At 36.9% G+C, this 25,158-nt stretch overlaps 1 protein-coding gene across 1 annotated transcript in view; it reads right to left on the bottom strand.

Annotated features, from left to right (window-relative positions):
* CLVS1 (clavesin 1) overlaps positions 1–25,158 on the bottom strand; it is a 191,741-nt gene that overhangs the window by 105,794 nt on the left and 60,789 nt on the right. The window contains exon 2 of the mRNA XM_036744062.1: positions 17,265–17,439. Within this exon, the coding sequence (XP_036599957.1) occupies positions 17,265–17,439 (175 nt within the window). The remainder of the gene's footprint in view (positions 1–17,264; positions 17,440–25,158) is intronic.

Genomic DNA, 25,158 nt, shown 5'->3' with positions numbered 1-25,158 from the left:
ACAGAGGATGATCAGGCATGGATAAATTACAATCTGCATCTTTGGAGGGAACATCCAAATCGATAAGATCAAAGATCAATTTGAGCTTTAATTATAGCTTATACTTATGTAGTGCTTTACTATTATAAAGCACTTTAAAACACATTATAGAATTAGAGACTTGAAAGGGACCTGAAATGTCACCTTACCCATTTCACTACATGGTGGAAGATCTCATTTGCTCCCTATAACACTTCATAATACTGCTTATTGGGCAGTGTGAATAGAATGATGGACTTGGGGTCGGGAAGAACTGATTTCAAATACACTGGTACTAGCTGCAAACAAGTCAAATACCCTTTCTGAGACTCGATTTTCTTATCTGTGTAGGTGGAATAATAATGCTGTAGCATCCATCTCATAGGGTTGTTATGAGACTCAAATGAGATAGTATCTCTAAAATGCTACCTAAATGTCAGTTATTGTTTTTATCACCTTAACAAGTTTTGTGAATACAAGAACCTTTTGAATATATCTAATTCTTTTAACAGATGGATAGATATGGCCAAGGTCTCTAAGTTCAAAATCATTACCCTCTGAATTTGGGCCTCATATCTTCCAATTCCTACCTTTTTGCAGTGTTTTCCATTAAACACATGTTGACTGGTTATATGAGAAGGGAGAGAAGTTAGGGGTAACTTTATTAATCTGCCCCCTACACCCCATTTCTTTTCCCATTTAGTTATCAAAAGCTATGCTTTTATTACCTTATAAAATAACTTGATAGATTTGGTCCTATTTTATTCACTGAGACTTGGGCAATATGATGACTTCAGCTCATGAGGAAGAATAAACTGTGCAGCATGATGATCCCTTAGAATCATATTTACCTGTTGTATCCTATTCCTATCAAAAACTCCCTAGTTATTCAGAAAGCTGCATTCTCTAAGGACTATCCAAGGGTCAAAAAACAAGCTCCATGTTCTATGTCATATTATGGCACAAATTCATCCAATTCAACTTCAGTTCTGGTTATCTCTTAATAGAAAATTTTAACCTTTCTCACTTATGTTTCCATAAATATTAAGGGATATGTTTTATTTTATGCGATACCTTTAGGCAAAAGTTGAAACCATTTAGGTGGCTTGTTTTGTTGTTATGTGAACCCAGGGGACTGGTCTCAGAGCTTGCAGAACTCTGGCAGTCAGGAATAGCCTCAAATTTTCATCATGGAAGCATTTAGTCCTTCATTTTAGTGGAATGATTGTAGTTGGTGACTCCTGGCTCATTCAAGTGGTGTGAACCTCTATATCATCTTCACAGGGCAGGGGAGTTGGAGCTAAAGGTTTTTTTCCTTTTTTGATCCATTACCATTGGGAAGAGAGGACAGAGCTTAATCACAGTAGAAGGGAAGTCTTGGATTTCTCATGCTGGGGTAAAGAGATAGGGGCAGTAAAAATCCAGGAGGGGAGAAAGGAATGAGGAGATAAGAGGGAGGTTGGGGTCAAAGGGCATTCTACAGCACTTGATCTGCCAGGGCCCCTAGTACCTGGTTGGGTTGTAAGTGGCCTGGAGAAGGAATTCCCTTGCTCGGCAGATGTTTTTGCCAGCATCTCAATGGTCTCTGTGTTCATATTAAGCTATTTTGACTAAAATTCCATGAAATTTCATTTTAGAAGCTGTCACAGAAGAGAATAACTTAATCCAAATATGCATTTTACATGTATAGAAATTCCATATATTTCATCAAAGGATTCCCACTTTACCAAGCAATGATCATAGAATTTACAGTGAGAAAATACCTAAATAATCATTTGGCTCAAGTCCCTCATTTTACAGGTCAGGACACTCAGGCTTGTTCATAGTCACAGAAATGACAAATAGAAAACATGTGATTTGTCCACGTGTCCTTGGACTTCAAATCCAATGCTTCTTCTTCATAGCACCACACTACCTCTTTAACTAGAAGACCATTGCCAACTCAGGTGATTGCACATTGCCTGTGGTTCACAGTACCTAGAGATATAGTTACTGGTGGAAATCCAAGCCTTGAAAGGATTCAAGGACTTAATCCTGTTTTCCATTGCCAAAGCACAACTTAACACCCTTTTATTCTCTCTAATGCCAGCCACCTCAAAATAGAAGGGAAATCAACTCCCATGCCTGGAACCAAGCTTGATTTCTCCAACTCCACAAAAGGCATGGTTTTTGTCTTTATAGGCAGCATGCTATTACCAGAGGCCTTGGCTTCAAAGCCCTTTATTGACACGCATAGGGCTGATAGAGCCTGCTCAGTTCTGAGCCCCAAATGGCAAACACCTCTCTTTCCTATAGTGCTGTTGGTGTTTTCTCTGTCTCTCTTTTATCTTCTAATAGGAATCCCCATTAGGCGTCCAACTGGTCTGGTCCCTTCCTGAGAATGCAAGGTCCATTTATCTGTCTTTATTTAATTTATAGCAAGCTGGTCTCTTATCTATCTTCAAAGTTTCAAAAGCGTCCTTGAGTGACATCTGGGGGATATCCTGTTCTCTGTCACATCACAAGAGCTGTTTGTAAAACAGTGGGAACTTTCTGTAACATTCCTTACTGACCCTATTCCCATTCTGGTCTAAATATTTGAATTAGTTTGAATTAGACATTAAATTATTCAATTTAAAAAGATATTATAAAATAAAACTTTTTAGTTAAAAATGAACATACATATAAATTCTTAGGTAGGTATGAGGAATGAAAATATTTAGAGTTTTTGTTTGTTTTAGTATATAAAACAAGGATGTTTAGCCTTAATGAACCAATTAGAAAAATCACAAAATGAATGTTACAGCTAGAAGAGAACTTGCAGAACAGCTAATCCAACCCCCTTGTCTTAAAGATGAGGAAACTGAGATCCAAAGAAGACAAATATCCCTTTGAAAAATCTACTTTCTGGTACAGGTCCTTATCACTTCAACAAATATTTTTTGAGTGCTATCTCTGTGATGATAGACACTGCGGAATAGGAAAGGATAAATATTTAATGCCTTCCTTTTATTCATCTGCTCAGTTCTTTGGAAAGAGTAGCATTAAATGACGTCTCAGTGTCATCAATGGAGGTTAAAGAGGTATGGGTGGTGGCTATAGGAGGGATGTGCTATGAAAATGAGTTTAATATGTTATATATAATGTAATGGAGAATTAGTATCCTGTGAAATATCTATGCATATCCAGTGAGGTTCAATGGAGAGATTTTCTACGGTGAAGATTTTAGAAGAGTATGTACATTGGTAAGTGAATCAGGATGGGGAACTGTCCCAAGGACAAAGTTATCCAAAAGGGGTTGGTGAGAGGAAATTACCTAGTAAGAGTCACTTCCGGTGGGCAGTTTCTTGTCTGAGGGATGGTGTCCTATTTCCATATTTTTGTCAATGAATCGCCACTGTTCCAATTAGATGAGCTTGAGACAAAACACAGACTGGCATTAAATGCCTTTTATAATGGCACTCCTACCTACGTATCCAACCGTATGCCCCAACTACCTCTCAATATGAACAAAGCTCCTGAGAACTTTTCATCTGCCTTGTCAGCAACATTAAAGGCCAATTTGAGTTGAAACTTATGATAAATTCTGAAGATTGGGGGTGTGTCTATTTTTGTGTATTGGCAGGGGAATAAAGACAACAAAAAGAAAAGTTCCACTATTTGGTGTGGACATAAAGGTGAACACAGGCATGGTGAAAAGGCAGAATTATTTAATTTCTATTCACATTTATTTCCTCTACCAAAGGGCATGATGTTCAGATTGGGAAGGAGAAAACAAAAATAGTTAACAGGAAACTGAGGAAGCTACGGCTCACGGTGGATAGAGTGCTGGACATGGAATCAGATGAGTATGAATCCTGCCTTGGGTACTTAGTAGTTATATTACTCTAGGGAATTGATTTAATTACTCTGAGCCTCAGTCTCCTCATCTGTAAAATAATGGGTTGGAATCAATGTCCTCTAAAGTCTCAGAGGCTGTGAATTTGTGATCCTATGATTTATGAAATATTCATTTCATCAATTCGTTATGACATTCCTTTACGAATATAACAGTAGAGGACTATGCCCTGGACAAATGTCAATTCAGGGTACTGAAAGAACTTGGAAATGTGATTGTTGAACAGCAGCCTAATTGGGGCAAATATCTGAATTAGACATAAAAGATGTTATGGCTATGATCTCTGAGGAAGTGTGATGATTGGGAGAAATGCAGTCAAATGGTCAAATGTACAAATTTCAAAAGGGGAAAGAAAGCAGATCTTCAGAATTTGTAGTTCAGTGGATTTGATCTCTATTATTTGTAAAATCCTAGAACACGTTTTTAAAGGGATAGTTTAGAAGCACAGAGAAAAGAAGGAAGAGGTCAATAATAGCCAGTCTAAATTAACTTAAAAGTATTGATCAGATTATCTTCATTTCCTTTTCTGACAGTGTTACAAGATGAGTAGATCTGGAAAATGCCATAGAAAGAGTGTATCTGGGTTGTTGGGAATTTTTGTGCTATCCTTGCATGAACTCAATGATTAGTTAGTACAGTTAGGGTATTTGGAGCTGGTTGAATGACCAGACCCAAATAGAGTTCCTTAATACACTAATGTCAACTTGGAAGAACGCCCCAAGTGGAGTGCTCTGGGCTTTGTCCTTGACCTAGTTCTGTGGAATATTATTGAAAATTATTTGGATGAAGGCATAAGTGGTGTGTTGTTTACATTTTGAGAGGAAAGGAACCTGGGAGGGATCACAGATATGCTGGATGACAGAATAAGTGACCAAAAACCCTTTGATAGGATGGAAGGGTAGACAAGTTAAAATTTAATCAGGATAAATGTAAAACCATAATGTTGGGCCTAAAGAAATTTTAATTATTCACTCAATAGCCATTCAAGTATATATTGTGTGTTAAGCACTATGCTATGTACTGTATATAGCCCCTATTATCAAAGTACTTATGATCTAGCAGGGAAAAGTAGCAGAGACACAATAGCATTGAATAGTCTACAACAAAATGCTTCAGTAATGTGTGGTGACCAGAGAAAGAAATTCAGCTGAATATCACCAGACTCTAATTCCATCAAAAGGACACTTAAAAAACATGACATTTGGCTCAAAGATAGTTAGTCACCAGAAACATGAAGTGTGCAAATTTAGAGATAGATCTCCCTCCCAGATGGTCACCTGGTCTATTTAAGCCTAACTTGTGGTAGAGGCTTCCAGACTGTTATTGGTATGATCAGCCTCAGTCAAACACATTATACAGTGACCCTGACATCATGATGTCATGTTGGTGCTCTTCAAGCACAAAGGACAAACAACAACTCAGTCACCATTTGAATACCACGAGCAAAGGTGGTCTTAGTATCTCCCAATACATTCCATTCCACTTTGGGCCAGCTAATTGTTAGAAGATTCTCCTTTTCAATGAAACCAAATATGCTTCTGTCCATTCCTCCTAGTTCTGTCCTCCAGGACCAAGTAAAACAAGTCTAACCCTTTGCCATTTGGATTTGAGTTTAATTCACAGGAAGATAACTTTCCCATACCCCTTAAATATTCTCTTTCCCAGTTCCTCTCCTCTCAACATTGTTCACATATCACCATAAGGTTCCTCATTATCCTGTTTACTCTTGCGTTGACACATTTCAACTTGTCCTTACACTTCTTAAACTACGGTACTCAGAACTTAACACAATGTTCTAGATGCAGACAGATTGGGGTAGAGAATGCTGGGACTGTCAGTCCTCCCAGATTCTGAATGCTGTGTCTTTATCAATATGGTCTAAAATTGTTTTCTCACCAGCTAGGTGGCACAGTGGATAGTATACTGGTTCTGGAGGTAGGAAGACTTGTCTTTCTGAGTACAAATCTGACTTCAGACATTTACTAGCTGTGTGACTCTGGGCAAGTCACTTAACCCTGTTTACCTCAGTTTCCTCATCTGTCAAAAAGAGTTGGAGAAGGAAATGGCAAACCAGTCCAGTATCTTTGCCAAGAAGAGCCCAAATGGGACCATGAAGAATCAGATATGACTGAATCAATTCACCCACGACAAAAAAAATTGTTTGGCTGTCCTGTCATACTAGGGACTCATTAAACTTGAAGTTTTTTTAAAAAAAACCCATAGGTCTTCTTCATATAAAAATGTTGTCTAACTAAAAATGTTGTCCCTCTCTTGTACTTGTGCAGTTGATTTTTTGAACTTAAAGTATGGGACTCTACATTTACCCCCCTTAAGTTTTATCTCATTAGATTTGTCTCATCTTGATCCCAATTCTGTTGTTCACCATGCTGATTTTCTCCCAAGCTTTGCTTTGTGGGCAAATCAGAAAAGCATACTTTTTTCCAAGTCATAAATAAAAATTAAACAGCACAGGGTCAGATTCTTGAGAAAGTCCACTAGAGATTTCCATAGGAGTTGACATCAATTATTACTTTTTCAGTCTTTTTCTTCAGTCTTTTTCTCCCAGATAATTAAAGTTTCTCTTCAGGACTTTTAAAATCCAACTATCCAATGAATGGAAAATACTACTCATAATTTCTTATAAATCCTTAATGAGCCCAGGGATTATGGTCTCTGAGATTTCGCTACTTAACTAATAAAATTTCAACATGATGTTCACGAACCTTATTTTTCCTTTCTGCTATTCCTGCGTCACAACCTCATTTTTTCTTTTCCTCCTAAATTCAACAAATTCCTTTCAATTCATCTGTGAGATACAGCTGAAATGGCATGACAAATAGAATAAATTTAACTAAGACATAAATTTTTATGTTAAGTAATCAGTGTTGTGCTGGCAAATGTTTAACAACTAGCTCTTGGGGTGGGGAAGTATGCACAATGCTTTATGTATAAATATGTGTGTGTGTGTGTGTGTGTGTGTGTGTGTGTGTGTGTGTGAAGTGATCAGAGTTAAGTGACTTGCCCAGGGTCACACAGCTACTAAATGTCAAGCTTTGAAGATTTGAACTCAGGTCCTTCTGACTTCAGGGCCAGTGCTCTATCTACTGTGTGCCACCTAGCTGCCTCCTACACGACATTTTTAAGCTTAATCTGCATTATTAATCTTTTCTCCATCAGTTTCTTCAATCTAGAAATCAACAAAACATTAAATCAAATCGTGATTCATGGCATTTGTCAACTTCCAGGTTATAAATGCTCACATTGAAAATTGAAAAATTGGCTTATTTGAACAATAAGCTTATTCGAGCTGGCTCCAGCAGACTGCTGCAGTAGAAAAAGCAGTGCATTTGAAGTTAAAAGCTCCAGGTTAGAATCTTGACTCTACCACTGACTAGCTGTATGATCTTGGGCAAGTCATTCAGCTTCTTGTAACCTTGATTTCCTCATGTGTTAAATGAGAGATTGAATCAAGTGATCTCTGAAATCCCTTCCTCTCAATATCATCCTATCTTATGCAGTACTTAGCAAATGTCAATTCTGCAGGTTATTACCATGGTACACACATTCTCTTCCTTCAAAGATTTTCCCATCTAAAAAATCTTCCTTCATTGCAAAAAGATTTTAAAGAGCAATAAGAGATGCTATATGTTTAAGGCTGAAAATAATTCTTCACGATCAAAGAAAAATTTTTGCTTCCATTGATCATGGTTGTTTTTAGGCATAGGGAATAGATTTATCTCTGTACGGTTGAGAGATAATTAAACATTCTATGCTACCCAAATACTTATAAAGCATCAAAGTACAGTTGCCTGGGCTAGTGAAATTATACCAGTCTTGGAACATTAAATAGGGTCAATGAGAAATAGGGAGCTACCGTGTCGAGTGATGGCTAGTGAACTAGCTAATAAGATCCAATTTACAGAGAGATCTAACCTTAGAGAACTGTGGGAATATATTGAAAAGACAATTACTTTGATATTAGCACTTTAGATCCATATGAATTTAGGAGGTAGAATAAGTTACTTCTACTATAGATATATAGATATAGATATATGTGTGTGTGTGTGTATACTTTGTGTGTGTATATATATAACAAAATAGTTATACAATACAATATGAAATAGTTATATAATATATGTGCAGTAGTTAACATTTTTAAATACAAACACACATACACACACACATTTCTCATGCCTGGCTTTACTACAACAGAACTATACCAGATATGTTAGTATATGCCTTCCTTTCTTCTCAAAGATTCTAAACCTAACTCAACTCACCTTCATCAATGAGCCTCTAATGAGTAATGTAGGAGAATTATATACCAAGTTATCTAGCAAGTATTGAAATACTACTACTGCTACTGCTACTACTACCTACCTACCTACCTATTTAACTAACCAACATTTACAAGGTCTACAAAATACTTCACACACATACACACACACACACACACCCCTGTGTGTATGTGTATATATATATGTCTATGCATGTGTGTATGTATATACATATATATATACACACATACATATATATACACACATACATATATATACATATATATATGACCCTCAGAACCAGTCTTTGTAATGTGCCAATTTTAAAGAGGATGAAATTGAGACTGAAAGAGGTCAAGTGACTTAGGGCCACACAATTAATAAATATGTGAGACAGGATTTAAATTCAGGTATTCCTGATTCCATGATGGATATGAGAGAGAGAATGTGTAGAAATATTAGGTGAAGGTAAGAGAAAGTGACAGGGCACCTAACTCAGAACTTTGGAACACAAAGCCCTGCCCTGATGCTTCATCATGTGACTAGTTTTTGAAGATTATGACAAAAAAGCCTAAGCTCTGATAGATGGAAAAGTTTGTATATAGTCCTAGCAATAGGATGATTCTACTTTCCAAGGACTAGTCTGGCTAAGCATGGAGCGGATTATCACCAGTGGAATGGTTCCTTGGTGATGAATTCTCTGGCTGTGGCAGCCTATGAAACAAACAAAAACATGAAATAGTATTCAAGTCTTATGTAGTTTCTTATGTGGCTTCTATCTACTTCTGCATTTATGGTGGAAAGAAAGGGGAAAGATAATTTTTAGATTATTCACATTAACAGCTTTTGGTACTCTAAATATATGATCCTTGTGCAAGGATGAGATAGTGGATGTATTACTGGTGGAACTGAATCCCATCAATCTTGACAACCTCTCTATAAACAAAATCAGAAGAAAAAACAACTCAGCGGAAGGCTTTCTAGTTCACAAGTTCTTCTCAGAGGCAAAGAAAGGAGCTAGTGGAGTTGGTTTTTCTCATGCAGCCAATGATAATAAGAAACATAATTTCATGAGACATTTGGCTGTCACATGTTGCAGCACTGATGATACTTTCTAAAAGACCACAAAGAACATAATTACAGATAAAGTACCAACATTTGCTGCAGAGGATCAAGTCACGTGGAAATTCTACAAGAACTCAGGAAGACCTTCCAGATTAAATTGACCTGTACTTTTATACTGTGTGACTTTAATCTAAAGGTTTATAAGGATGAGAATTAGGAATATGGAATGAGAGACCAAAGACCTGTAAACTGAAATAAAGCCTCATCCCTCTACATCATGAGTTCTTTTTTAGAAAAAAGAATTTGAAGGCACTAAAGATGGTGAATATCAAACATTATCACAAAAAAGAAATTTATTATATCTTAAGTCAATAGATGATTCATTATTTATGTGGATATCATTTCTGAATTAGCTTCCTATATTTAATCAGACCACTCATTTGTTAATAAAAAAGATAAAAATTAATATGAAGTTACAATAATAAAAGTGAGAAAATATGTGATTAAATGATTGAAACTACATCAACCTTACCTATATAAGTAAGTTCTTGAAGCACAAAAATAGTAATGGAGGAAATAATCACAAGACCAAAGGAATCTATAAACCACATTGGGCAGCAAACAAACACTTGACCTACTTTCCGAATAAAGAAACACAGTAGCCAAGGACAACACCAATTTAGAATATGAATCTGTTTATGAAATCATACAGAGAAAAGATAGAGGAAGCTCATGCACAGTAGTGCTTCATAAAATAGCAAGAGGAAGCAGAGGGAAGCTAAAACCTCCTGAGGGCATTTAAAGATGAAACCAGAAGGACAGCAAAGAGAAAAGATGAACAAAATCTGTAAATACTATTGTAACAAAATCTTTTCATCATCAAAGATAATGGTGCTACCACACTTAGACTTTAATATCACAGACCTTGAGGAACAGAAATAGATAAAAGAAAAATTGTTGAACTAGACTAAACACCCTAAAGAAGGTTTATGCTGATGACTATACAATTGTGAGGGCATTGGGGCATTGACTTATGAGTTATAGGAAGGAAGATAAGATATAAAAGGGATGGAAAAAATATTGGACCATTTTATTAACAAAAAAGTGTAGAATGTCAGTTACTGCCTATCCATACTCCTTTCCTATCCCACATCCTTGAAGTGGATGTTAGAAGGGAATAGGCAAACTTTCATTAGCAATATTCCACAGTAGATCATTTTTATTATCAAACAATTGACTGAAAGATACAAAGAATGCAAGATCTTACTGTGCTAAAGTTTTGTTTACTAAAGTAGTGTTTTATTTAGGAGAGCAAAACACTCCCTTAAAAGTTTTCCAACAAGATGCTTCTTGTGTACATGTCAAAATTATTTAAGATTTCTTGAGAGATATAAGAATAGAGATAAAATTTATGTGATGACCTTTTGATCAAAAAAATTTCAGGCGAGACATAAAACAAAGGAGACATTTGCTTAGCAAATGTGTGTACCACTTCCATGGAAGAGATCTACTTAAGAGTCAAGGGGAAAAGAAGGAGAATATCAGTGGTGTACAGTGTTCACTGTCATCATGCTACATGTAGCTGTTAAATAGGGACTGGAGATGTGGAGTATAGATACTATGGTTTTTAAAGATGGAGCAACCTTGTGATGTAGCAAAGCTATTTTTGCCATTTGCTGGGTTAGTATCCAGCCTCAAAGATGGAACAAGTTGTGCAGGATAACACAAGGAGCACAAAGGACTTTGAATGAGACCAGTTACTTTTCTGAACTTTACTATTTATTCTGTTGAATATTTGCTTACAATGACAGTATGTACTTATTTATACCTTCCAAGAAAATCAAACAGCACAACAAAGAATTCCTTTCTTCAAAAACAAACAAAAAGCACTCTCCTAGAAAGGACTCCAGTTGGGTCATTAACCAGTATCTAAATGAATTAAAGCTACATAATAAAAATAAAATAGAATAAAAAAGAATCCAAGAAAAAAGAGATTCTCTTTGGAAGGTGAGATCTGCCATTGTTTTTATTTAGAGATGATGTTGTGCTAATTGTAGCACATCTCCAAACACCTCAATGAAATCTGTAATTATTCTCAAGAATTTAGTGTAACTCTTTTCACAGGAAAAGTCAAATGCATGAAGAATGCCTATTGTCCAGATTATGATACACAGTTGGATAGAAAAGCCAAAGAGCTTGTCTATCAGTGTGCATGTCATGGACACTGAAAATTTATAGTCAGTTGGGCACGAGGTTGAGCAGGAGGATGAGGAGAGTGACCTGAATTTCTTTTCAGAAATCACAGAATTCTTCTAATGATCCCAAACTTCTCCCCTAAAGTCTCCTGCTCTAATTCATTTTCCACACAGCTGGCAAAGAGCTTTTTCTAAATTTTAAGTCTGATCATGTAACTTGCCTATTCACAAACTTCCAATGGTTCCCTAGTAACTCTAGGATCAAATATTATTTCATCTTTTTAAATCACTATTTCATGTAAGTTTTATGGTATATGTAAATGTGAATGTACTAGTACTAGTATATAATTTATAAATAAGTAAATATTCACACATTGGGAAAGGCTAAAAAATGAGCTGATGGGGTATGTGATCCTCCCCAAAATCAGAAGCCATTTTATAAGTAAACAGATATGTATGCAATAAGGTAAAAAAAAAGGTAAAGAAAAAACATTACCATGTCTATTAATAAACACTTCATAAATGCAGTATATTTAAAGGAATCAGATATTTTTGAATGACCAATAAGACAAATAGCAACAGTAAACATGTTAGTATATGAAGCCCATTTTAGCATCCTGCTTGGTTGACCACTGATAAATATTATTTATTGATAGCAATATTTTGGCTATGATGATTACTAAGATGATTTCACATATCAATTTGGAGATATTATAAGCCTTGAGAGCCAGAATTCAGCCACTGGTTCATTTCAGTAGAATTTCCCAATGGTACTGAGGACAGTGCAACTTCTATGTATAAAATATGGCATAGATATTATTCTAAATTTGATTACAGATTAATTTATCCAAGATGTATGACATACAACAGTTCTTTTAGACATAATTGAATATATTTAAAAGTTACTCTCAAGATTTAAATAGCTTTTAGGCATTTGCAAAATCCATATTTTAACAAAGATTCTTTGCAATGAAGTTCCCAAAATATCTATGCAATTGGGACAATTTAATAGTGTAAAAACTGAAATGTCCCATAATACATCTCACTAACAGATTAACAAATATAGTTAGGATGGACTGACTGAACATGACTTTAGATATTACCACTAGATACCTCCTTAAAGAATAATTTTCCCTGTAATTATTGCTACAATTTATTTTGCAAAGAGTAATGCACACGCCATTTATTCTAGGACAATCATCATTAGCCTAATCATCATCTTTTAAAGGACAGAAACTAGGAGAACTAAATAGAAGTTTCTCTCTAAGGGTCATTAGCCCAGTTTCCATCCCCTGAACATTACTTGTTATCAGCTCTGCTTTCAGGTTAATGGGACCTACATGTACATAAGAAATAATCAGTTTTGCAGAAGGAAGCTGAATGAGGAGATGCACAATAATTATTTTCTCTTTTCCTGGAAGCTTTGTGCTGAGGGGTTCAGAACACTTAGCAGAAAGATCTCATTTATCCTCAGTGGGTCTTCTGCGGGGAAAGCAGGTGGCAAACACAATCATTCACACATTCCAATCTGGAATGTTGAACCACAGGGAGGTTATTGCAGCTGCCTAAGATCACACAGCCAATCAGAAATGAAGGAAACACTTTGGATTTCTATTTCCTCATGAATTCCACATTCCTTATTCACTGCACCATCTACTTTGTGTTCATTGCTCTTGATATCCAATCAGAGCTTCTACAGATGCTAATAGGTTTTGAAGAATGAATTATAGACAGTACATGGCCTTTAATTTTCTAAGTAGGGCACATGGATTTAACTTGTCTTTGTGTCATTAGGAGACATTCCATTAAATCCCTGTTTAAAAGCACTGCAGAGTTAAGACACAGTATTTCTGAGGAATCTGTTCCTGATAATAAGAGAAAATGTTAATGACATTACATTACTGCAAAGACAGATCTTATCATAAGAAAAATGTATGCAGTCTTTCATGAACTAATTGTGGGTTAATCCAATTTCTTTTCAATGCATCTTGGAAACCTAAAAGCTAAGATTATGAAGGAAAGAATTCTGGGCATGTTAATAGCAAACATGAAGGAGGCTTGGGAGGTCCTAAAGTAGGGACTATGGGTAAATACTGAATATTATGGAAGATGATATCTAAGGTTGTTAGCTAGTCATAATAACCAGGTCAGCCTAGAGAACAGATAACTAAAATTCACAGACAATCCAAACAAGCCATTTTAGCCTAGTTGAAATCCTGTGACCTTGGAGCAAATCACTTAACTTGGGGCCTCGGTTTCCTTATATGTAAAATATGCATAATGGATTCAACTATGTAACATATATATATATTATATATATAATATATATATATCAATATAGACTGATCTGTTATGGACTATCTTCTATCTAAATCGGTGATCTCATGAACTGTTATATTTAATATGGTAATATTAAATTGAAGTGGTTTAAGTTTTATGTTCTTTTATTTTTCTAGGCATCAGTGATACCATATTGCATTTATATTCTGCTTTGTAGCTTTTAAGGTGCTTTCACCTACAGTGAATGCAGACTTACAGAATCTTAGAGTTGGAAGGGTATTAAGATGCCATAAAGTCCAACCTCTATACAAATGCTCACCCAGGCTCTGCCTAAAGACCTCAGGAATTTCCTACCAAACAAGATACCCATTCAACTCACAGACCATTCACAATGTTGGGAAGTTTTCCTTTTATCAAGAAATGACTTCTGCAACTCTCATCCCACCATCTCTACCCACATTGTTTCCAGTCCTGTCTTCTGTGGACAAGCAGATTGTTTAATTCCTTTTCCAGTGACAATCTTTCAGTTACTTGAAGATGTCTATCATGTTCTCTAAGTTTTCCCTATTCCTACTAAACTTGGCAAGTTTTTCAACTTGTCCTTGGGTGGGATGGTCTCACATGACATTGTCTCTTGTGATTCTCGTAAGATGCCTACTATGTGATACAGCAGTTCTTATCTCCATTTTATCGATGAGGAGACTGAGACCCAGAAAGATTAAGTGATTTGTATAAAGGTCAAACAATGAATAAGTGACAGTTCTGGGTAGAGAACCAAGGTCTTGAGGTTCAGTGTTACTCACTACAAATGAGAGAGGATGGAAAACAAAAAGCAATGAGGATAACAAAAGGGCCAGAGATATGGAAAGCATGAAGAGAGGAAGTAAAAGGCCCGGGTAGTCTCAGTTAATTGGCAGTTGGTCCTCTGGCCACCTCTCTGGATATCTGAAATCAGCATTTGCGTTCCTAGCATAGGACTATCCACAGCAGAAATTCTTTAAGAGAATATTTCATTGGTTCCTGAAATTTTATTTTGGACAAACCAGTGCAAACCCTTCCTCCTCAATACCATCCCATAATCTTTCAGAGCATCTGTTGATTCCTAATTTAAGGCCTTAGCTAGTAAGAAAATAACATGGCATCCATTTATGAAGGATTAAGGGCTGAGGCAAAACCACTAGGATTTAAAAGTCTTATACCAGAGATGTCAAGTATTTCAAACAGGAAGGTCAGGCCACTAGGATAGTAATTCACCCCTCAGGCTTAATTTAAAACTCTCTTTGATGGTGGTTTAAAGGAAGGGTCAAGTTATCTGTTCAAATATATAATCGAGGGAAGAGATTTGAGGAAGGAAAAGATTTGAAACCAAGAGAAAAAGACTAAGAAGATAACACTCTTGAATATTTAGAGTTACACAGTAGATTACCCCCTCCTCCCCTACCCCCCACCCCCGCTTTTCTTCCTTTTTAAGGTAGCATTTTGAAAGATGAAGCCCAGCATGAACTTATTCTTTGGGAAGTAAAGGTGGTAACAATTTTAAAAACCATTTGATCACTATTGATAATATCTCTATTTTTTTTCCAACATTGCATTTTGAAAGTCAAGAAAAATTATGTAGCTCAACTATTAATTTTTATTCACTCTTTATTAAGTGGCTGGGGTGTACAAGGTATTTCACAGATCTCATGCAACCCTTTAGGGGCTAATATTATTAAGGGATATGGATTTTTATTGCTCTTTAGTCTGTAGGGGTGTTTTCACACACACATACACACACACACACACACACACACACACACGCACACACACCCCAGAACCTCCCACAGCCTCTGTAGCTCCTTTTACATTCTTCTTCCTATTGAGACCAGTAGCATGTATAGCCTAAAACTGGAAAAGAGTTTGCAGATAAGTGATGCCAAAGGCCTGCATTGAGGAGGTTACTTTGAGGAAGGAAAATAATAATGAAAATAATAAATGGTACTAGTATTAGCAGCTAGCATTTATATAGGACCTCCTACATGGCAGACACTGTACTAACCACTTTATGCATATCATCTCATTTGATATTCACAACAATTATGGGAGGGAGGGGCTATTATTATCTCCATTCTGTAGACGAGGAAACTGAGGCCAATAGAGGTTGAATGACTCCCCCAGGGTCACATGTTAATTCAGATTTTTCCAGTACTTCAGCCAGCCCTGAGTGTCAGTGAAGAGCCACTAGTAAAAGCTACATTCACTCATTTAGGCCATGTTTGTGAAATGGACACAGATGTCACAAGTCAAGCTTACATAATTAAAGAGACAGAGCTGGTACAGGAGGACTTGGGTTCAGTCCCAGCTCTGCCACTTGCCACCTATTGTGTTTTTGACCACATCACTCAATTCTCTCTGGGCCTCAGTTTTCACATCTACAAATTGACTAGATGATATCTGAGGTGACTTCTGGCTCAGCAACTACCATTCTACCAACCTGGGGGTGATTTTAACCCTTAGTGAAACTAGGTTGCCATGAAAAAAAATGATTTTAATTCTGAATATTTTATACTAGATCTATAACTTTATAATAGCTTGCTATTACAAAAATGATATTTGTATATAGTGCTTTAAAATTTGTATAGGACCTTACATGTATTCCTATGATTCTTGCAATAATCTTGTAAGGTAGGTACTATAATTATCCCCATTTTACAAATGAGGAAACTGAGGCTAGAAAAGGCTAAGTGACTTTGCCCAGGGGCACACAACTAGTAAGTGTCTATAGCAAGATTTCAGGTCCTTTAAGCTCCAAGCCCCAAATTCTCTCCATCATACCACTTCCCAACCCTCTTGGATAAAAATCACTAGTGTTGAAATGATGGTGTTAGAAGAGACCTGAGAAAACATCTGATCCAACCATCCCCCTCCCCCATTGCAGAAATTCTTTCTATAGCAGTTAGATATTGTTTTATCCATTTCCTTTAAATGAATACAAACCATCTCCTAAACACTGAAACCATATTGGTATTCAGGAAAAATGAATGTTCTTCACCAGAAATCTAGGGAAGCCCAAACTCATGGGATGTTGGATCCCACAGAAAGCCTCTTGCAGTACAAACAAGAAAGCAAGTATTTTAAACCATAAAAAAGCCCCTACTTATGTCTTCTGCCTAGACCTTCCTTTTGCTCTCTTCCTAAGTACCTTTCACTCTCTCCTTCTTCTACCCCCATACTTCCTGTCAGATAGATGTACATGGCTTTAATCTTTATGAACCTAAATGGATTAAGTGCAAATCTCTGATCATTATTTGCAATTGTTTTAGCAAGTAATATATGGCTGTGGCAAGAATAAAGTTTAAACAAAAACAAAAAAAAATAGTAAAACACAAATATCTGAGGCTCAGGCTGGTTAAGAATTGGGGGATATGTACAGGTGAATTTTGTCCCTTTTTCCTTCCTCTTGATAAGAAATATTATTCAGATTGTGATTAATCCCCCCACACATACACGCACATATACATGCAATTATTAGATTATGCATCTACATGTTCAGATAGATGTATACACACATACCTGTAACCCTTCGATGGCCAGTTTGAGGATTGAAGGTGTGAGTTTGGATGCTTGTTTGAAGGAGAAATTGCTCCAGTCTATAATTAAAATGAAACCATTTATCTGAAGTTCTGGGTCCTCAATAAGAACTTCCAATGACAACAGAATAGCCCGGAGAATGTCGGTGAAGGAGTTCCTAAAGCCAGAGCAGAAACAAAAGGCTGTTTGTAATTATTTCTAGAAGAAAGCAGATCCTAATGACACACAGTTTGTAAATAAAAAATGAGGGGGTAGGTATGTATCCCAAAGAGATTTTTAAAAAGGAAAAGAACTTATATGTACAAAAATATTTATAGCAACTTCTTTTGTGGTCACAAAGAACTGGAAATTGGGTGGATGCTCATCAATTGGGGAATGGCTGAACAAATTGTGGCGTATGATTGTGGTGGAATGCTATTGTGCTATAAGAAATGATGAGCAGAATGCTTTCATAAAATCTTGGAAAGACTTACATGAACTGATGCAAAGTGAAGTGAGCAGAACCAGGAAAACATTGTATATAGCAACAGCAATATTGTAAGAACTATGAATGACTTAGTTATTCTCAGCAACACAAAGATCCAAGACAATTCTGAAGGACCTATGATGAAGAATGGTATCCTCCTCCAGAGAAACAACTGATGGATTCTGAATGAAGATTGAAGCATAATTTTTTTAAACTTTCTTTGCTTTCTAGGGTTTTCTTGTCTTTTTTCTTTTACAACATGACTAATATGGAAATATGTTTTGCATGACTATACATGTATAACCTTTATCAGACAGCTTGCCTTCTGGGGGAAGGGGGTAGGAGAGAATTTGGAACTCAAAATTGTAAAATGAAAAAAAATGGTTAAAATTGTTTTTACATGTAATTGGAAAAAAATAAAATATTATTTTTTTAATTAAGAGGGTGATATACTTTCCCCTCCTCCAGGACCACAGACTTCAGAGTGATTTTACTACTCTGGAAAGGATATTCTGTAGATAGATATGAAAATGGGATCTTTGTCATGAAGTAGACTTTTAAAGCTGAAATGGATCATAAAAATAATCTAAGTACAATCCCCTTATTTTATAGATGGGAAACAGGCTCAGAAGGGCTAAGCATTTTTTTCCCATGGGGATAAAGAAAATTTGTGGCAGAGCTGGGATCTCCTGACTCTCAATTTAAAGTATTTTTGGTACGCCACACCACCACTCCATTTCTAGCTATTCTGTGCTGAGTATTTAAGATTTCACTGAATCTGAAATCAAATCCCAACTCTAGATGTCATTTGGCAACTAGCATTCATGACTGGAGAACATAGAGCAATACAATCCCTTGATTTTTACTGAAGTGGCACAGTGTGTGTCTCAGGTAAGGAAACAACTTGGAATGAATCAGTAACCATGGCAACAGGCAAACCTACATAAGCAACCAAACACTGTTGAAATGCTGCACATCTTTCTAGATCTCAAGTATGATCGCTCCTCCCCATTCACCAGTCTGCTTCTGTTTTAACTCATTTTCAAATATGAACAAACAGAGAGCTAAGAGCTAGACATCCCATGGTAAGTATTATTCATATATAAAAATCCCTCTGGCAAAAATCCAAGGGATTTTACAAGATCTCAAGTTCTGTGCCCTTGTTTGGGGGGCTCAAAAATGCATATCCCAGGCAGGGATAGGTGCAACCACTGCTACTCATTAGGAGTGGCCAGTCGTTGGATCTCCAAGAATTCCAATATTTTGGGAATCAAAACTCACAATTTTCAGAATTGAAATAACAAAAAATGCTAAATAATGAAAGATTATGAGTGAACTCTTTTGGCATGAGAAATCACAAAATCTGTGATAGAGCCAATCAACCAACAAATATTTGAGCAGCAGCTGTGGTCACCATTATGTACTAAGTGTTATGAGAGGCACAAAGAAATAGAAACCCTGGGGGTTCCTGCTGTCAAGGAATTTTCAGTCTGATTGGGAATAATAGTAATAGCTAATATTTATGATGTACTTTAAGGTTTACAAAGCACTTTACATAAATCCCCTCAATTCATCCTTGAAATACTCTTTTAAGGTAAGTATTCCTATTATCCTGATTTTACAGATGAGGAAATTGAGCCTGAGAGAGGTTAAGTGACATCCTCTGGGTCACATAGCTTATAAGTGTCTGAGGCAGGATTTAAGCTCAAGTCTTAACTCCAGGTCCGGCACTCTATTCACTATAGGCCTGGGGGGCATGGCTGGGGATGGGGGAAGGGGATCATCAGTCATGCCAGAGGTACCCTCTTGTGATGCCTAGTTTATGCCGGCTCTTATCAAACCTACTCAGTTCATTGTGGGTCAACCTGGTTCAGTTCCACATAAGAGGATGTGATGTGGAAAAGGACAAGGCTTTTTTGTAAGAGAGACTGGGGTCTCCCATTTATTTGATTGACTTTCCACCTCTGATGCTACAAGAAAGTAAGTAATGATTAATTTGGAAGCTGGACATTTCTAGTCTGGAAGTTTCCAGGCACTGTAACAGAGAAGAGTCTAGAAAAGGGTCAGGGGAAGATGAAGAGATACCAGTTTGGAGGAGGCAGTGACTCTAAATCTGAGACAGTTTGCTACAAGAATTATAAGGCATAGTCTCCCACGTGATTCAATTCAAAAAGCACCCATATTTGCTGTGAATTACCTTAGGTGATGTATGAGGCAATTACGGACAAGACTTTGTCCCACCCAGCCAGGAACTTACAATTCAGATGGGAAGATAAGGCCCTGACACGAATAACTACAAGACAGATCAGAATGTGTTAAATGTGGAAAGCAGTATGACCCCCGGGTTAGAGAGTAGGAAGCCTGGAAATTGAGATTCTTTACGGTCCTTCTCTGATCTCTTCTACTGATTTCATTTTTGCCTTCAGGTCAATCTCCTATGAAAAAGGAATCCTCAGCTAGCAAGTAGGATGGTTGGGAGGAACTCCCTCTAAATTGAGAACAGAAGGTCTTGAAAATGTAAGGTGCTCTGGGCCTGCTTGACTTGGCTGAATTGGACTGAGCAACAACAAATTTTGAACCTGCTACCCAAAACCTTAGCTCAAAAGTCAAATTACAGAATTTAGCAATGAGGATCACTTGTAGAATGGAGACCTATGAGCCCCTTATTCTCTTGAGAGTCAGGCATACAAGTACCTTTAACCCTTGAATTCAGGTCAATTTGGCCAATGTTTATGTGTGCACAGTACTGTGTTAGGCAGTAAAGAAGGTAAAAAGTTTAGATAAGACACGATCCCTGTGTTCATGGAATTTAGTGTCTAGTGGAGATTGGGGGTGGCTATAGCTATCTAGACAACTCTAGTACCAAATCTTACATATTAAGTCTATTAGAGAGATGTTCACAGAACGCTATGTGAGGTGTAAGGAGAGACAGCTCATTATGGGATTGAAGATGGGATGTTTTATGGAGGAGGTGTTACTTAAGTTGAGTTTTAAAGAATGGCTAGTAATTCAACAGGAAGGGGATAGAATAAGCATAAGCAAACACAAAGAGGTGGTAAACAACAGGGAAGATGGGGAAAGGTGAGATATTACAAGCAAATATGCACATATAGTATGGTGGGCAATGCTTTTAGATTAATCATTATTTTTATTTCTTTATAGGATATAGCATCATACGATATAGGCAGAAATTGTCTATGCCCTTAATTCAAGCTTTCCAGGATGCCTACCGTATTATACCACATAATCATTGCACTCTATTTGTTATTTTTCCAGTCCAAAAATCGGTTTATAACCTTTCATCACGTAATCATCACATGGTATAATTCTGTTCATCATGCCGCTTAAAAGGTAAAGAGCGTAGCAATGTATTCACCAATGGCAAATGGATGAGCATTTACCTCTTGCACGTTGTGAGTCATGAGCCTAGAATTCTCAGCACATGCACATTGTCAGTGTATTTCTGAAAGCCAACTTGCATGGTTTGTTTAGAGTGCTGCAGTACTAATGGTGTGGTCACTCAGCCCAGTGAAGAGCTATAGGTGCACAGGGGAGCTGGTGGGCAGGAGAAGCTGCCATGATATGGTAAGACTTGCATCTTCCCAATTTTAACATATCTTCACGAGTATTCCCTGCATCCTAATCTTGCACCAAAGATAGTTTAGTAATAAATGATTTTAATGTAATGCTGGCACAATTTTTTATAAAAAAGTTTTACATAATGGTCACAATCTACTTTTTTGCAAAAAAAAATTTGGCATAAAATTGGAGATGATTATGCGGTGAATTATGGTATCTGAGGCTGGAAGAAAAGAAACTCAAAAAGGGGGATGATTTCAGACCATAAACATCTCTCTGCTAAGGCTGTGAGTTAGAGCTGACTATATCTTTATCCCTCTGTGGCTAAAAAGGCATAGAGATTAAAAGTAAATTTGTGTACTACCCCTTTTAAGGTATAAGAGATGGCATTCATTTGGGGAATGTTTGATACCAGACTCTTTCTTGCTATATATCTTCCTATTCTGCCTTAATAAAATGTGATTTGTTTGAAGACTCATAGGCCTTTTGTTTTGTCTGTCATAGAAATGTATTAGTGGGGGTTTGGGCTGTGGTTTTAAAGTAGGCGATGGTACAGAATGGCACATTGATCCTTGGAAGCAGTGAGGGGTCCCACAATCATGTGGAAGATCTGTGGGTGCTCAGTAACATACTTGAATCCTCCTTCAATAACAGGTTTGCTATACTGTGAGAAGACCTCACTTTTCAAAACCTCAGTAGCAAATAAAATAAGGCAGAATATGTTCAACACTAGCAATGTACCATGCAAAACAGAAATCACAGAATTTGACATTGTTCCTGACTGTGAAATTTCCCAGAGGACAAGCTCTAGAAAATCCTAGTTTTCAGTTCCTTAAAGCTTAAATCAGATAACAGATTATTGCTGTGTAGATTGTAAAACCAACTTCAACCCATTCATTATGTTTGTCTTAGCGATGAGGCTAAGAAAAGGCAATGAATTTAGGAAATATAGGACAACTGAGTGTGGTGGTGCTTGCCTGGAATCTCAGCTCTGGGGAGACTGAGGGTGGTGGATTACTTTAGCCCAGGAGTTTTGAGCTGCAGTGGCCCAAGATGAATGGGTATTCACATTAAATCTATCAGCAGTATGTTGAATTCCTTAGGTGGGGTGGGGAGCCAGGCTGCCTGAGGAGGGCCAAATTGGCCTAGGTTGGAAATGGTCAAAGCTCCTGAGCAGATCAGTCATGGGAATCAGGTTCATAAGTGGCTGCTACTGTATTTCCAGACTGGGTGAGAGAGAAAGTCTCAAAAAATATAAAAATTAAATTAAATTTAAAAAAAGGAAATGTAAGATAATTCTCAATTCCTCTACTACCTACTTCTTTGGAAGAAAAAAAAACAAAATAGAAAGTTCATGTTTTTAGCTCAGGGAAAGAATTGAGAAAATGGTGATAAAAATGGAATCTAGATTGTTAGACAAATTTAAGCATGCAGATTAGTTGTGCTTCCTCATAAGCATGTCTGTTTGTGGATACAGATAGCCAGAATGCAATTTATTTATGGCCTTTGAAAATAACACTTGGATTGAAAGTCTCAAATTCCTAAGCTTGCAGTGTTTCTATACTGTTCTTATTATCTGTGGTTGATGGAAATCCAAATTCCTTTTCTCCAAGCTAATGAGCGTTTATTGTGACTTCTCCTATTGTTTTCCCCACATTTCACATATTTTAAAGAAATGATGAACTCAATGATCTTAGAAAAGCAGGGATAGATTTGCATGAAATAATGAACAGAATCAAGAGAACGTTGTATACAGTAACAGTGATATTGTTTTCAAAACAACTTAAAGCAAATGAGACATTTTGAGTATTATAAATACCCACATTAACAACAAAGGACATATGAAGGAAGACACTATTTGCGTCCAGAGAAAGAGCTGATAAATAAATGTATAGAATGATTTTACATATATATGTGTGTATGTATCAATTGTGTGTATATATATTTATGTGTGTTTATATATATATACATGCATATGTATACACATACACATATTTGTGTCTGATGGTAGTCATCTCTAGAGAGGGGAGAAGGAAGAAAAAATAAGAAAAAAAGCAATTTACATGATAAGTTTATTACATATTTTAAAGGAATAGCAAGTTGTATTCAATAGATTTGCAGTTTAATGTGCAATCTTTATTTTGTTATATTATGCTGCAGAAAAACTTATTTTATTCCATAAATTAATTTTTTTAAAAAAAAGAATCTCTGTGCTCTTCTCTCCAATCCATCCTGCACTCAGCTTCCTTAGTGATTGTCCTAAATCATAGGTCTGACTATGTTACTCTCCTCCTACTCAGTGCACTCCAGTGGCTCTGTATCACTTCTATGATAAAACATTAACTCTTCTGTTTGCCATTTAAAGCTATTTACAACCTGGACCCTTGATACCTTTTCAGTCTTATGCTTTATTCCCCTCCATGAACTCTAAAATCCAGTGACACTGGTCTTCTTGCTATTCCTCACACGTGCCATGCCATCAACCTGCTCTGTGCGCTCTCTTTCTCTCTCTCCCTCTCTCTCTCTTTCTCCCCCCACCCCCGTGTGTGTATGTGTGTGTGTGTGGCAGGACGGGGCATGGGGTGCGCAGCTAGGTGGTAGTGGATAGACTGCTGGGTCTGAAGTGAGGAAGACTCATCTTCCTGAGTTCAAATCTGATTTCAGACACTTATTAGTTGTGTGAACCTGGCCATGTCACTTACCACTGTTTGCCTCATTTTCCTCAACTGTAAAATGAACTGGAAAAGGAAATGGCAAACCACTCTGGTATCTTTGTCAATAAAAACCCAAGTCGGTTCACAAAGAGCATGACATGACTGAAAAATGACAGAACAACATATGTACACGTTATCTATCTATCTATCTATCTATCTATCTATCTATCTATCTATCTAGTGTATACATAGTTATTTCATCTTGTATTCTCCATTAGAATGTGACACTCTTGAGGACAGGGACCATGTTTTGAGCTTTCTTGACATCCCCAGCACTTAATACAGTGCCCAGCATACATTAAGAACTGAATAAATGCTTGCTGTCTGACTGAGTGATTAACTATATGCTCACTTCTGTTGCTGGTAAAAACTATAATTTTTGACTAAAAAAAAAAAACCCTGCCTCTCAAACAAACACCTCTTAAACATGGTCCCGAGGTCCTAACATGGTCCTAACTGCCAATAAAATACTTTGTGATCTTGGGCAAGTTGCTCCATGATTGGACTACATAATCTTTAAGGTCCTTTTCAAAACTCTAAAATTCTATGACACTCTAACACCTTATGACTGGCAGTGGCATCAAAGTTTAGAGCCAGTCTCTGCAATTCAATTTGGGAAAGGTGGACAGAAATGGAAAAAAGCAAGATGGTACAGTGGGAAGTTCCAGATTTGGAGTCAGAGCATCAGGATTCAAATCTCAGTTCTATCACTTACAGCTTCGGGACCTTGGGTAGATCATGGAATCTTGCTGGTCCTCAGTTTTCTCATCTGTAAAATGAGGTGGTTGGACACAATGACCTCTGAGGTCCTTGTTAGCTCTAAATCTATGATCTTTCAAAATGACAAATAATAATAATAATATTTATATAGTGCCTATTATGTGCCAGGCAATATGCTGAACACTTTACAGATATTATCTCATTTGATCCCTACAACAACCTCCCAAGATTATCATCCTAATTTTACAGGTGAGGAAACTGAGGCAAGCGGGTTAAATTACTTGCCCAGTATCACGTTGCTAGATACAAGGCTAGATATAAACTCAGGTCTTCCCAACTCCAGGACTAGCATTCTATCCATTGCACCACCTAGCTGCCTTGGGTGTCTAATACTGTA

This window comes from Trichosurus vulpecula, chromosome 1 (assembly GCF_011100635.1).
Source record: "Trichosurus vulpecula isolate mTriVul1 chromosome 1, mTriVul1.pri, whole genome shotgun sequence".
Taxonomy (NCBI): Eukaryota; Metazoa; Chordata; class Mammalia; order Diprotodontia; family Phalangeridae; genus Trichosurus; species Trichosurus vulpecula.
Note: the sequence above shows the minus strand (reverse complement) of the source record. Positions and strands in the feature narration are given on the sequence as shown.